Raw genomic sequence first — 13,397 nt, 5'->3', positions numbered from 1 at the left:
CCACAGTTTGTAATATTTAAATCACATCCGTTTCTATGTTGGGAACTGTGGCTGACTTCCTATCGAAGAAGAGGAGTTGAAGCATCTGTCCATGGACTTCTTGAAAGGACGGAAAAGAGTGAGAAATTACAAAGATTGTTAACCATGGTATTAAAGGGAGATGTTGGGAATTGAGATTCCAATTGCAGAAATTAGCACAGAGGCAAGCAAGGAGGTCTTGGGTCCCTCGTAGTTGGAACATTGAGTATAGGCTGCCAAGAATTTTGTTCCAGAACAACCAAATTTTACTGCACTCCCAAAAAACAGTGGAAGGAGGCCTTAGACATGTGACATTTCGGGCAGTCTCCTGTGGCTGAAGGTACGAAGTGAGAGAAGCATGCAGGCGAGATATATGCTCTCTGTTGAGTTCTAATATGTACTTTTTGCAAGTACGAGGAACTAAGTATTTTAAGAGTGGCGTCATGAGTGCTGAGGCAATCGGGGTGAGGGTATTGAGGGGATGTCTGTGGTCAATTGTTTATATATAGTTTGGACCATCTGACCTCACCAGTTTTTTTTTTAGCAAAAGGAGGTAGTAAGGTTTCAGACTAAAAGAGCTTGCACAATTTATGTGAAATAGTAGTTGAAGCTGAACAAAGATCAAGTTTGAAGTAGTGGAAAGCCAGGTGGTTTGTAGTGAATATGCAAAGAAGGATGGTAGACTGCGCTTATTGATGACAGAGTGAGGAATATTAAGAATGAAAAATAGGATTTTAATTGTGTAATTAGCATGCTACAATAAACACATAAAATACAGTGTACACAATAAAAAAAGGGGGGAAAGGAAGGGGGAAGGGAATTGAATAATGCTGCATCCACTGAAACAATGATGTCACCTTTTTATGTCCACAGTCCAATGGATTGCCGATAGAAGGTATGGAACTTGGCCACAGCGGTACTCAAATGTAGCTTTATCCAGATTATATAGTAGGGGGTAGCGACCCTCCCAACTAGGAATGAAGGATGTTGTTTTGATGTCCGCTGGATGACTCTGGGTGGGTATTAAGATAGGCGGCTTGCCTTCAGAAGGTGAGTGCCTCACTCCAGGTCAATGGGGCCGATGATGGTAGGCAAATAAAGGCTCCTAACTGCCCACCAAAATCGCTGCCTTCCACCATCACCTTCTTCCACTGAATACCCACTGGAGATCCTTATTTGCCTACCATCATCGGCCCCATTGACCTGGAGTGAGGCACTCACCTTCTGAAGGCAAGCCGCCTATCTAATACTCACCCAGAGTCATCAAAACAACATCCTTCATTCCTAGTTGGGAGGGTCGCTACCCCCTACTATAATCTGGATAAAGCTACATTTGAGTACCGCTGTGGCCAAGTTCCAAACCTTCTATCGGCAATCCATTGGACTGTGGACATAAAAGGTGACATCATTGTTTCAGTGGATGCAGCATTATTCAATTCCATTCCCCCCTTTTTTTATTGTGTACACTATTTTATGTGTTTATTGTAGCATGCTAATTACTCAATTAAAATCCTATTTTTAATTCTTAATATTCCTCACTCTGTCATCAATAAGCGCAGTCTACCATCCTTCTTTGCATATTTTCCATAGGGATTGACAACCCCTCTTTTTGACAGCCGCTGGCTGAGGCCACTCATACAGGCGCCCCTGCAGTTACTTTGTTAACGGACCCCCCCCCCCCCTTTTTTTTCTGGTTTGTAGTGAATATAGGTAGTGGCAAGTTTGTACGTACATAAAAAAAAAAAAAAAAAAAAAAAAGTGATAAGTACTCCTCACGAAGCTGGGAAAAGGATTTGAGTTTGCGCCCTGGGTCAAATAGGCCCTAGTTTCTCCACATACAGAAAGCCTCAGTATGTAGGGATGGAGGGAAGCTGGGGTTGTCCCAAAGGTACTTGTTTCCTAGCACGGCCACAAATCTTGGCCATCGGGGGTAATTATAGTGGCCTGCGACGCGACCGACGCCCCCGATTTTTCCATTGAAATATCGGGTCGGTCGCGTCGTGTGCGCCTAAAAATGCTTAAATGGTCCACCCGCGATGTCCCCATAGGGAACAATGTTAAATGCCTCAATTTAGCCGCGATGCCCCCGATTTCCCATAGGAAACAATGTTAAATGGGTCAATTTACCCAAATCATCATAGGGAAGCATGGTAAATGGGCCAGAAAGCCCAAAAAACACCCCTGACCAGTGAAATGTCCCCCCAAAAGTAGTTCACGCCACCCCGCGATGAAAGTGAACCCGAAGCGTGGCGAGCGCAGCGAGTCCGCGAGGGACGGCGGTACGCGTCCTCCGACCTTTTCATACCCCCACTATCCACTAGGGCGTGGAGTGAGACTAGAATAGTGTGGCGAGCGCAGCGAGCCACCGAGCCCGAAGCGTGGCGAGCGCAGCGCGCCCCGCGAGGGGACACGGATACCTTCACAGGTAAACGCGTCCCTTTGCGGGCTTCACATGTATCCGCGTCCACTCGCCAAACTATTATATTCTCACTCCACGCCCTAGTGGATAGTAGGGGTATGAAAAGGTCGGAGGACGCGTACCGCCGCCCCTCGCGGGCTCGCCACGCTTCGGGTTCACGTGGTGGCGTAAACTACTTTTGGGGGGACATTTCAATGTTCAGGGGTGTTTTTGGCCCATTTACCATTGTTCCTATGATAATTTGGGTAAATTGAGCCATTTCACATTGTTTCCTATAGGAAATCGTGGTCATCGCGGGTAAATTGAGGCATTTAACATTGTTCTCTATGGGCGATAAGGGGGTTTCTATTCAACTGTCGGTTGATAGTCTGCCAAGCACGGTAGATATGGAAAAGTCAGTGGTATAGTATATGAGGTGGGATGTCAGTTGCTTTAGAATGGTTGGAATATTGCGGAATCTGAAGGAGCCCATAGACTCTCCGTTTTCGCCGGTTCCGTTTTGTACTATGCGATGTGTGCTGCACATACTTTTTGTACTAGGTACACATCGTATCGGATCGCAGGGCATGCGATACGATGTGTACTTTAAAAGTACAAAACGGACCGTGTATGGGGGGCTTTAGGCTGTATTCGTGAAAAAGTTGGTGTCATTAATCCAATCTGCAGCACAGCATAATAGAGTAGCCACATTGTACATTTCAGTCAGTGACGACTACACCACCAAAACTTCTAGGGGCTGATAGTTTGGAAAAAGCAATCCTGGGTCTTGCCATTCCATATAAAAAAGTGGTCATAATTTTACATAATTTCATTAAGTCTGATCTAGTCAGGGAAAATGGGAGCATTTGTAGGAGGTAGAAGAACTTAAGAATAATTCCACTGAGTTACTTTTCACCAATATCTATTAGCCTACTGTGGCAAACTCTGATGGAGACTAAATAATTGCTAGCAGCACAAAAACAATACCAATTGCAAAAAAGAGAGTCTCTAGTAGAAACATTAATGGAAGACATCTGGCCAACGATACTGAAATGCAATACGCTAAGGCAGATTTACATTTTCAAGAGAATTAATATAAAAAGCATGTACGGGATTCTGCAGAGAAGCCTTTCCCACCTACTCTATTCACTTTCAGTTTCTTTTCTTGCTTTTCTTGCTACAGTTTTCTGGGAAGTGGAACAGAAATCAGAAAGAAGAATTGCAAGAGCAGTTTACATCATATCCCACTTATCTGCTATGGAAAGTACCTGACAAATGAGAAAAACCCAAATACTATTCCCACTTATACTGCTTTCACATTGCCTAAAGTTCCTAAACGTTTAAGACCCAGTATTTCAAAATGGGTCTGAGCCACTCAGGAAGGAGGTTTATTCTGCTTATGCTGCTGTCACACCACAAAACCTGCTTAGACCAGGTATTTAAAAACAGGTCAAAGTTTAACCCCTTCCACATTGCATGTAAATACCTGGTCTACAGCAGGTTTGTGGTGTGAAAGCAGCAGTGACCTCTTGGAGGGGGATCAGGCACCAGAGCCCGCACCTAGACTGCCAGCAAGAGCTCCCGCACTGCAGGCAGGGAGGAGAGCTGCAGGACGCCAGAAGGGTTAAGGGTAGGGGGTCTGACACTGAGCATTAGCTGGGCCGCTCTGAGCCAGCGCAGTGCATATATGTAATGAGCGGCTAATTACATATGCACGTATGTAATGAGCAGCCGGCTCATTAAATATGCACTGCAGACCAATAGAGCTGACTGCTGCCGACGTCACAAAAGGGGCGTGCCCGGGCCGCGCCGTAACTAAAAGGGGCAGGCCCGGCCGCCTGTGTCAATGAAAGGGGCAGACCCGGCTGCCCGGAAGGCTGTACACTGCTGGGGAAGCGCCATCTACTGCAGCCCCGGGCTTCCCCCGTCATAACAAGAGGGGACAGAGGCAGGCTGTTTTAGCGGGGCAGGGCGCATTTTGCCCTTTAAAAATCAGACAGGGTGCAGCTCCCCACTAATACAGCCTAGCGGGAACACTATAGTGGAGCTTTATGTTCAGAAAGAGTCACATGTATGAGACACTTAAGAATATATATATTTTTTTAACCCCTTCCCGACATTTGACGTATATATACGTCATGGCCGGGATGTACTTCCCGACACATGACGTATATATACGTCATGACTTCAAAGTGCCACTGCGTCTCGAGACGCAGTGTCAGAGGGACGATGTCTGCTGTCCCTGTCCCCCCGTCGGCGATCGCTGTGATTGGCTGTTCAATGTGAACAGCCATTCGCAGCGTTTTCCTGTGTTACCGGCGAATCAGACGCTCGGTAACACAGGTGTCAATCACCGTCGGGTGTGAGGGGGTCATCGGTGACGACGACACCTCACCCCACCTGCCCCCAAGGCTGTGATTGGTCCGTCGGACCAATCACAGCCAAGGCGCGCCATTTAAACTAACGGTGACTGCGCTGCAGACGCCATTCCGGTCTGGAATTGCGTGCAGAGCGGTCACCGGCCACTCTCTCGTGATATACATACCTGAACCTTGCCTGATACTTACCTGATCACCGCTGGTAGCGTGCTGCCAGCAGTTGGATGCTTCCTGGATCTTGTGACTTCCTGTGTCCTGCTGCTGCAGTGTCAGAGTCACAGATCGTGAGAGATAGTGATAGAGAGTGCTATATTTTGTGTCTGCTGCACCCCTTTTGTGCTGATCAGTATATCTGTGCTGATCAGCAACTTTTTTTTTTTTTTTATATATATATATATATATATATATATATATATATATATATATATATATATATATATATATATATATATACACACCTGTCAGTTGCACCAAAGGTTGTGCTGCCTGTGCAACTGACTGCTGCCCACCCTTTTGTGCTGATCAGTTTAAATTAATTAACTGATCAGCAACTTTTTGGGGGTCCAGGTTTTTTTTTTTTTTTTTATATATACCCTAGCAGGTTGCACCCACAGTTGTCTGCCTGCTGCCCCTCACTGCTAATCAGTGTCGCATCACTGCATCACTGATCTGCAGTTGTTTTTTTTGGGGGGGGGGGGGGGGGATTGCAGTGGGGTTTTGTTTTTACACCCACGTTGCTTTTGTGGGTGTCCTGTGGCCGCTGATCAGTGACATACATCACTGAACAACATTTTTGGCACAGGGTTGATATTTTTTTTCTGCAGTTTTTTTAAATTGTTTTTTTTTTTGGAGAGTGCTGTGGTATTTTTTTTTTTTTTTTAATTGTTTTTACACCTGTTGCCTTTGAGCGCTGTTCAGTGACGGACGTTACTGACCAACATCTGTGCTAAATTTTTGGCGCAGGACCTTTTTTTTAACCCCTTCAATTTTTTTTTTTTTTTATTGGGATCAAATTCCTGTATAAAGTATTTTTTTTTCTGCACTACATACACACTACATACCCCCCGTGTTGAAATAAAGTTTGTACCCCCCCAACACTATACACGTGTTGAAACATTACACTTACAGAAACACAAAAATAAAAATGGCATCCCAAATGTCATCCCAGTCATCCAGAAGAATGTATTCAGCGGAGGAGGCATATGCCATGCTTGCCTCTGACTCTGACACAGCCAGTGATGCAAAGGGAATTTGAAGGATTCGTCTTAAGCTCCTCTTCCTCCTCTAGTGATGAGGGACCCCCTCAAAGACGCCCCCGTAGAGCAGCTGAGACCCCCCCAAATGATTGATCCCATATGGACCCCACCACCAGACAATTTTGAGCCCCAGTTTCCTGAGTTTTTGGCCATCCCAGGAATCCAATTTGATTCAACAGGTCTCAGAGAAATGGACTTTTTCAAATTATTTTTCTCTGATGATTTTATAAATTTAATGGTGGACCAAAGTAATTTATATGCCCAGCAGTTTATTGCTCAAAACCCCACGTCATCATTTGCTAGGTGGACCCCTGTAGATGCAGTAGAGATGATGACGTTTTGGGGTCTGGTTTTACATATGGGCATAGTAAAAAAGCCAGAAATTAGGCAATATTGGAGTACAGATGTTCTGTACAGCACCCCACTTTACCGTATGGGCATGACTTGGACTCGTTTTGAGATAATCCTTAAATTTTTACATTACACCGATAATGCACAGTGCCCACCCAGAGATGATCCCACCTTTGACCGGCTATTCAAAGTCAGGCCGGTCATTGATCATTTCAGTGCCAAATTTGCAGAGATGTACATCCCTGAAAAATTTATTTGTATCGACGAGTCCCTTATACATTTTAAAGGAAGGGTTAAATTCCGCCAGTACCTTCCCAGTAAGAGGGCAAGGTATGGCATAAAAATGTATAAACTGTGTGAAAGCACCTCAGGGTACACCCACAGGTTTAGGGTATATGAAGGGAAGGATTCAAGAATTGAACCGCCAGAATGCCCCCCCTCCCTCGTAGGTGTTAGTGGAAAAATTGTCTGGGATTTAGTGCACCCCTTCCTGGATAAAGGTTATCACCTCTATGTGGATAACTTTTACACTAGCATCCCCCTGTTTAAGGCCCTTGGTTCAAGAGGTACAGCAGCTTGCGGTACTGTGCGCAAGAACCAAAGAGGCCTCCCAAAAACGCACGTTGCCCAATTACTGAGAAGGGGTGAAAGCAGGGGAATATGCACCGAAAATATGTTGTTGGTCAAATATAAGGACAAGAGGGATGTCCTTATACTGACAACAATTCATGGAGACAGTACCACCTCCATCCCTGTACGAGGTACCAGTACCCACACCTCAAAACCTAATTGTATCCTAGATTACAATAAGTACATGGGCGGAGTGGATCTTTCAGATCAGGTACTGAAGCCGTACAGTCCCCTGCGGAAAACAAAAATCTGGTACAAGAAGCTGGCCGTGTATATCATCCAGATGGCACTGTATAACGCTTACGTGCTATTCCATTCTACCAGCCAGAGGGGGACATTTATGCACTTTCAAGAGGAAGTCATAAAGGGCCTAATATTTGGGAACCAGCAGGCAGAGGGCCCCAGTACTTCTAGTACTGGCCCCCGTATTGTACCAGGGCAGCATTTTCCTAACGAAATCCCCTCCACTGCAAGAAAGGGCAGGACACAAAAAAGGTGCAAAGTTTGCTATAAAAAGGGAAGAAGAAAGGATACTATTTTCCACTGTGAAACTTGCCCCGACAAACCCGGCCCATGTATAAAGGAGTGTTTTAAAATATACCACACATCTATGGATTATTAGGTTCATCATTTCACCGTGCTTCAGGGGTCTTGCTAATGCCACATAGCACCCACCATTCATTCCACCAGAATCTGTGCTGCAAAATCCAAAAATCACTCCTTCCCTTCTGAGTCCTGCCATGCACCCAAATGGTATTTTTTGGTCACATGTGAGGCATTGCCGTACTCGGGAGAAATTGGGGCACAGATTTTGGGGTGCTTTGTCTCCTTCATTCCTTGTGAAAATGACAAATTTGGAGCCAGAACTGCATTTTTGTGTAAAAAAATTAATTTTTCATTTTCACTGCCCAGTTGTATCAAAATTGGTGAAACCCCTGGGGGTTTGAAATGTACACTATACCCCTAGATGAATTCCCTGAGGGGTGTAGTTTGCAAAATGGGGTCACTTGTGGGGGGGTTCCTAACTTTTAGCATCTTATGGTGCCTAAAAAATAATCTCATAAAAAGGAGGCTCCAAAATCAAGTAGGTGCTCCTTCTATTATGAAGCCTGTGGTTTGGTCAACGTGCACACTAGGGCCACATATAGGATATTTATGAAAACAAAAGAATTGGGGGAATCAATTTTTAGCCACATTTCTCTAGTAAAATCTACTGTGTTCCTTAGAAAAATGTATTAAAATTGCAAAAAAAATGAAATTTTGAAATTTCACCTACACTTTGTTTTAATTCCTGTGAAACACCTAAAGGGTTAACAAACTTCCAAAATGCTGTTTTGAATACTGTAAGGGGTGCAGTTTTTGAAATGGCATCATTTATGGGGGTGTCTCACATACAAGTCCCTCAAAGTCACATCAGAACTGAACTGGTCCCTAAAAAAATCAGTGTTTGAAATTCTTGAAAATTTGCTATTCATATTTTAAGCCTCCTAGTGTCCATAAAATTAAAAGGATGTTGAAATAATGATGGAAACATAAAGTAGACATATGGTCTATGTTAGTTATTAACTATTTTGAGTGGTATGATTATTTGTCTCACAAGCAGAAAATTTAACATTTTGAAAATTGCTAAATTTTCCATTTTTTTACGACATTTTGGTATTTTTCACAAAAAAACACAGACTGTATCGACCCAAATTTAACACTAACTTGAAGTACAATGTGTCACGAGAAAACAATCTCAAAATCACTGGGATAAGTAAAAGCAAAAAAAGTTATCCCCACTTAAGTGATAAATGTCAGATTTGAAAAAAAGGGCTCTGTCAGGAAGGCAAAAACAGGCAGCGGCGGGAAGGGGTTAAACAAACATTGTAATGGAATGAACAGGTTAATGAAGGCACAGTTTGTAAACTGATGAATGCGAATAAATAGCAATATTGTTTAGCAAAATTAGTGAGATGAAGAAATTACTTCTTTAACAAACCTTTTATAAAAGGGATCACTACAATTGGTATTAATTGGTAGTGAGTGAAGTGGAGACAGAATGACAATGTTTAGAAGTCCTGTATAGAAACAGATCAAGTAATATTTATAGGACACATATTTATAGGACACATAAGGTGCTCCTGCTCTCTAAAGGCCCATACACATTGGGCGGCTTTGAGCTGAAAGCCACTCAGTTTACTCATTTAAGCTGCTTTCAGCTTGCAAGCCTCCAAGCAGATGATCAAGGGGGCAGATACGGAAAGCTGTCCAACGCGGGAAAGGAAGGGGGAAAAAAACCCCGCTAAAAACGCTCAGAGTGTACGCACTGAGCTTTTTTTAGCCCAGCTATTTTCCCTATTTCTCAGCATGCACGTTCGGCAAAAACGCACAATCCCAACTATGTGCTAAATAGAAAGACCTTGTTAAGAGACTAGATAACAGCCACAAATGAATAGTAGCATGATGAATTAGTCCCGATAGTTGGAAATAGCCAAAAAATAAAATCATGCATCCATTCAAGCTTTAACTCTGTAGCATACATTAAAGTGCTGACTAACTAATAACTAGCGAATTCTGATTGTAATGTTCCACTGATTGAATAAGTTAGTGGCACTGAGCCAGGCATTTAGAAAATATCTGTACACAATATAGTTGAGTCACCATGGCCGAGTGCTTTACAAACTTGTCCTTAAATGCCACCAGCAGGTGCGATTCTAAACCCACATACAGTAATGTAGACCTATTTCAAGAAAGTTCTTGATGTGAAATAACTTGTTTAGAAAGTATGGGTTCTATAGAAACAATGGTTGCATTTCCAAACTAGTTTGTGTGTTAGGTCGACACAGTAAAGGACGACATTCAGGCTGGAAGGTCGACATGGGTTTTTTACATTTTTTTATTTTGAGAAACTGGAATTATTTTAAGCCCTACCATCCACTAGGGCAGGCATTGCCAACCACGGTCCTCAAGGCACACCAACAGTGCAGGTTTTGTAGATATCCAGGCTTGAGCACAGGTGACTGTTTAATCGGAATCCATCAGATACTAATTAAGTCCCCTGTGCTCAAGCCTGGATAGCTACAAAACCTGCACTGTTGGTGTGCCTTGAGGACCGTGGTTGGCAATGCCTGCACTAGGACTTGGAGGGAGACTATAATAGTGTGCCGAGTGTAGCTAGGCACCGTGCAAGGTGACATGATGCACTGATACAGTGTTCAGTTCACCATTCGGGCCGAAAAAAAAAAAAAAAGGGAGGTGAAAACCTTATGTCAACCTATACACTGTCGACCTTATGCTTGTGTCAACAGCCCAACCATGTCGACCCTATGATCCATACCCTTTGTGTGTACAGTAATACCATCACTAGAAAGGCAAGTACAATGTTATACAGGTTGAGTATCTCTTATCCAGTTTCCAGAATGCTATCTTTTTTTGGTAAAAGAACTACTGGGGACATAAGTAACTGCCACTAAATATGTACAAGTAAATGATTGTTTGGCATTCAAATGCAGCACTTTAGATAGGAAACAAACTTTGTTTGAAACAGATAGATAGATATCTATTACAGGTGGGCACTTCACAAGTTAAAACACAGTCCCAGTGCCAGGCACATAAAGGTTGATAATAAAAGCACTTAGCCCCCACAACGTGAGGAATTGGAGCCAGCATACTGTGTTGAAGAATAGGTTATTTAATGTATCATCTTTTAATATCAACATTTATGTGCCTGGCACTGGGACTGTGTTTTACTTTGAGGAGTGCCCACCTGTGACATATCTATCTACAGTATCTATACATACCACACACACACAAAATGATTCTGGTCCTGAGCATTTTGGATAAGGGATACTCAACCTGTGATATAGATAACTAGCCTGGAGCCCTTACAGTCACATGGGTTTCCTAGCACGGCGCCCAGATTTCCTACGTATGGCACCGTAGGGAAATCGCATCGCATGGGCCATTATAACAGCATGCGATGCGATTTTTTTAATGTAATTTGTTCTATGCTCATTGTACCCCACTATAATCGCAAATCCTGCAAAATCGCATGCGATTTTATAGGGTGTGAGATGTCATGACATAAGGTATACAATATGATTATATGTCCTAAAAATAGGTTTAACTCAACCCCCGCTATCCACGCCAGTCCGAAGCGTGATGAGCGCAGTGAGCCCCGCGAGGGTCGGCGTACTATATAAAGTAAACTCCACACCAATGTGGATAGTGGGGTAATGAAAAAGTCGGAGGACGCGTTCCGCTGCCGCTCACCACACTTCGGGGTGACGTGGATAGTGGGGGGGGGGGTGCATTAAACCTATTTTGGGAACAGATCATTATTGTATACCTAATGTCATGGCATCACACACCCTATAAAATTGCATGCGATTTTGCGGCAGATGCGATGGCCGGAGCAGAGAGAGCAGTGAATAAATGACATCGGAAAATCGCATCGCACATTGCATGATCCTAAAATGGCCCATGCAATGCCATTTTCCTACGCAGAATAGCCCACTAAGCAAATTGCTTAGTGGGCGCCGTTCTAGGAAACAAGTGCAGTCACATGTTTCAGTTACAGTAATACTAATGTTATGAAGCACATGAAGGAGTTAAAGTGTTTGGTAAAGATTTAGAGGGGGAAAAAAAATAAAAAAAAAAATTTACACACACACACACACACACACACACTTCTAAATGTTTAAGACATTGACAGTGGCCAGCCTAAAGGCCATGTTCTAGCCGTTTCCTGACACTGACCTTGGTAAGGTACTTTGTACTATACTAGAATTCCAGAGATCATGTGACATTACTATACTGTTCTGCTTTATCATTTAGAAGTGAAAGGGCCATGAACTGGTTTCCCAACACAGAGGAAGGCTGCAATGCAAGTAATTTCTAAATAAAAACGATTGTTGCTGTTCGTTGGCTGAGAGGAGACACTAGAAATTCAGCTGTAATGATCTCTTTAATCTAGAATGGAGCAATACAGTTATGCACAACTGTCACACTACAGTATTACCGGGGATGAGCATGTACATGACAGTTTGCACATACCAGAAGAGTGAAACAGACAATTTGTTTGTACAGCACAGACCGTGTGACACACCACTTGTGAGGGGACCAGCCAGCCAGGTATAACTTGTAGCCATAAATTGGCACGCAGACTTACAGTGCCGACAGCTGATGAATATGGTAGATACGGGGGACTGGCACTGGCAGCAGCTTATGTCCAACATGATGCAGGTGCCCTGGGTTACACATTGTAGACAACAGGCCTCCAGGACCACCGGCCGGTGTGAGGCGAATGAAACACAGATGACCGTGCGGGGTGATAGAGACATGCTGCTCTTGCCGCCAGTGATTGCCCTCCAGTCCCGTGGCCGCCAGGTACTCCCCCCAGCCTCATCTATCAGGGCAGAGCGGACGGCAGCCCGCACACGGCGGTACCTGACCTTGGCGCCGCTCTGACCATACAATGCCGCAGTTCCCCGGTGCCAGCGCCCGCAGGCAGTGCCGGAGGAGGCCATGAACCCTTAAAGCTTGCTTAGGATGAGCATACCCCCGCAGGTGACCGCTGGCTTCCTACCTTGTACGAGTCTGTCGCCAGCAGGATATTGAACTCCGCTTCCCCACATTCCATGTCCGCGCCGGTGTCTGTCTCCACGATCTCCGCAGCACCGCTGGGCGAACAATACTGAGCTGCGCGGCGCTCCGTTCTTCTACCTTCTCCTATGCCAGGGAAGGGGCGGGGCCGCTGGCTACCGTGACGTCACGTCAAGTCACAGGGAGGGGCCGCCTTATAAAACCAATTCACATTTAGCGATGTAGAGCTCAGAGCGACTCTTTTATTTGTAGGTCTCGAGAAGACGAGAACAATTACGTCAATTCGTCTGGTCTGTCATTGGCAGGCTGCTGCCCACCGGGATCCGCCCAGAAGCACGTTTGACGGCCTTGACCCACCCGGTGCGCTGCTCCCTCCTCGCTGCTGCTGTCAGTTTCGCTTTTGCTGAATGGGAACTGTGGCTATTTCCTTTTGCAAGAAATGAAAGTATCGCTGTCTCATCATACACCAGCCTGTCTGCACCGCCGTGCTATGTATGTGCTCATGTACACGTTTACCTACTGCTATGCTGTGTCACCATGTGTACGTGCTTCCAGTCCTAGGTGCCACATGCAGGGCTGCCAAGAGAAATCCTGGGCCACGGTACAACAGTGTCACGGGGCCCCCCTGGAGTGGCGAGCTACAGAAAAGAGGTGTGGCCATTAAAAGGATATAGGGGTGTGTACCACACCATATACCCTTTATGCAACACAATAGTAGACTCCTTATACTTGCCCCTTACACATTATGCTACACAGAATGAGCCAAAATTCACATGGAAT

The 13,397-nt window shown here is 44.6% G+C and overlaps 1 protein-coding gene across 1 annotated transcript in view; it reads right to left on the bottom strand.

Annotated features, from left to right (window-relative positions):
- Positions 1 to 12,837, bottom strand: part of NAMPT (nicotinamide phosphoribosyltransferase) — a 45,498-nt gene extending 32,661 nt beyond the window's left edge. The window contains exon 1 of the mRNA XM_083182985.1: positions 12,601 to 12,837. Within this exon, the coding sequence (XP_083039111.1) occupies positions 12,601 to 12,654 (54 nt within the window). The 5' untranslated portion in view covers positions 12,655 to 12,837. The remainder of the gene's footprint in view (positions 1 to 12,600) is intronic.
- Between the last annotated feature and the right edge of the window lie 560 nt (positions 12,838 to 13,397).

The sequence above is a fragment of the Crinia signifera genome, chromosome 4, assembly GCF_055691185.1.
Source record: "Crinia signifera chromosome 4, ASM5569118v1, whole genome shotgun sequence".
Taxonomy (NCBI): Eukaryota; Metazoa; Chordata; class Amphibia; order Anura; family Myobatrachidae; genus Crinia; species Crinia signifera.
The sequence above is the reverse complement of the archived record's forward strand: the minus strand, read 5'-3'. Positions and strand labels throughout refer to the sequence as shown.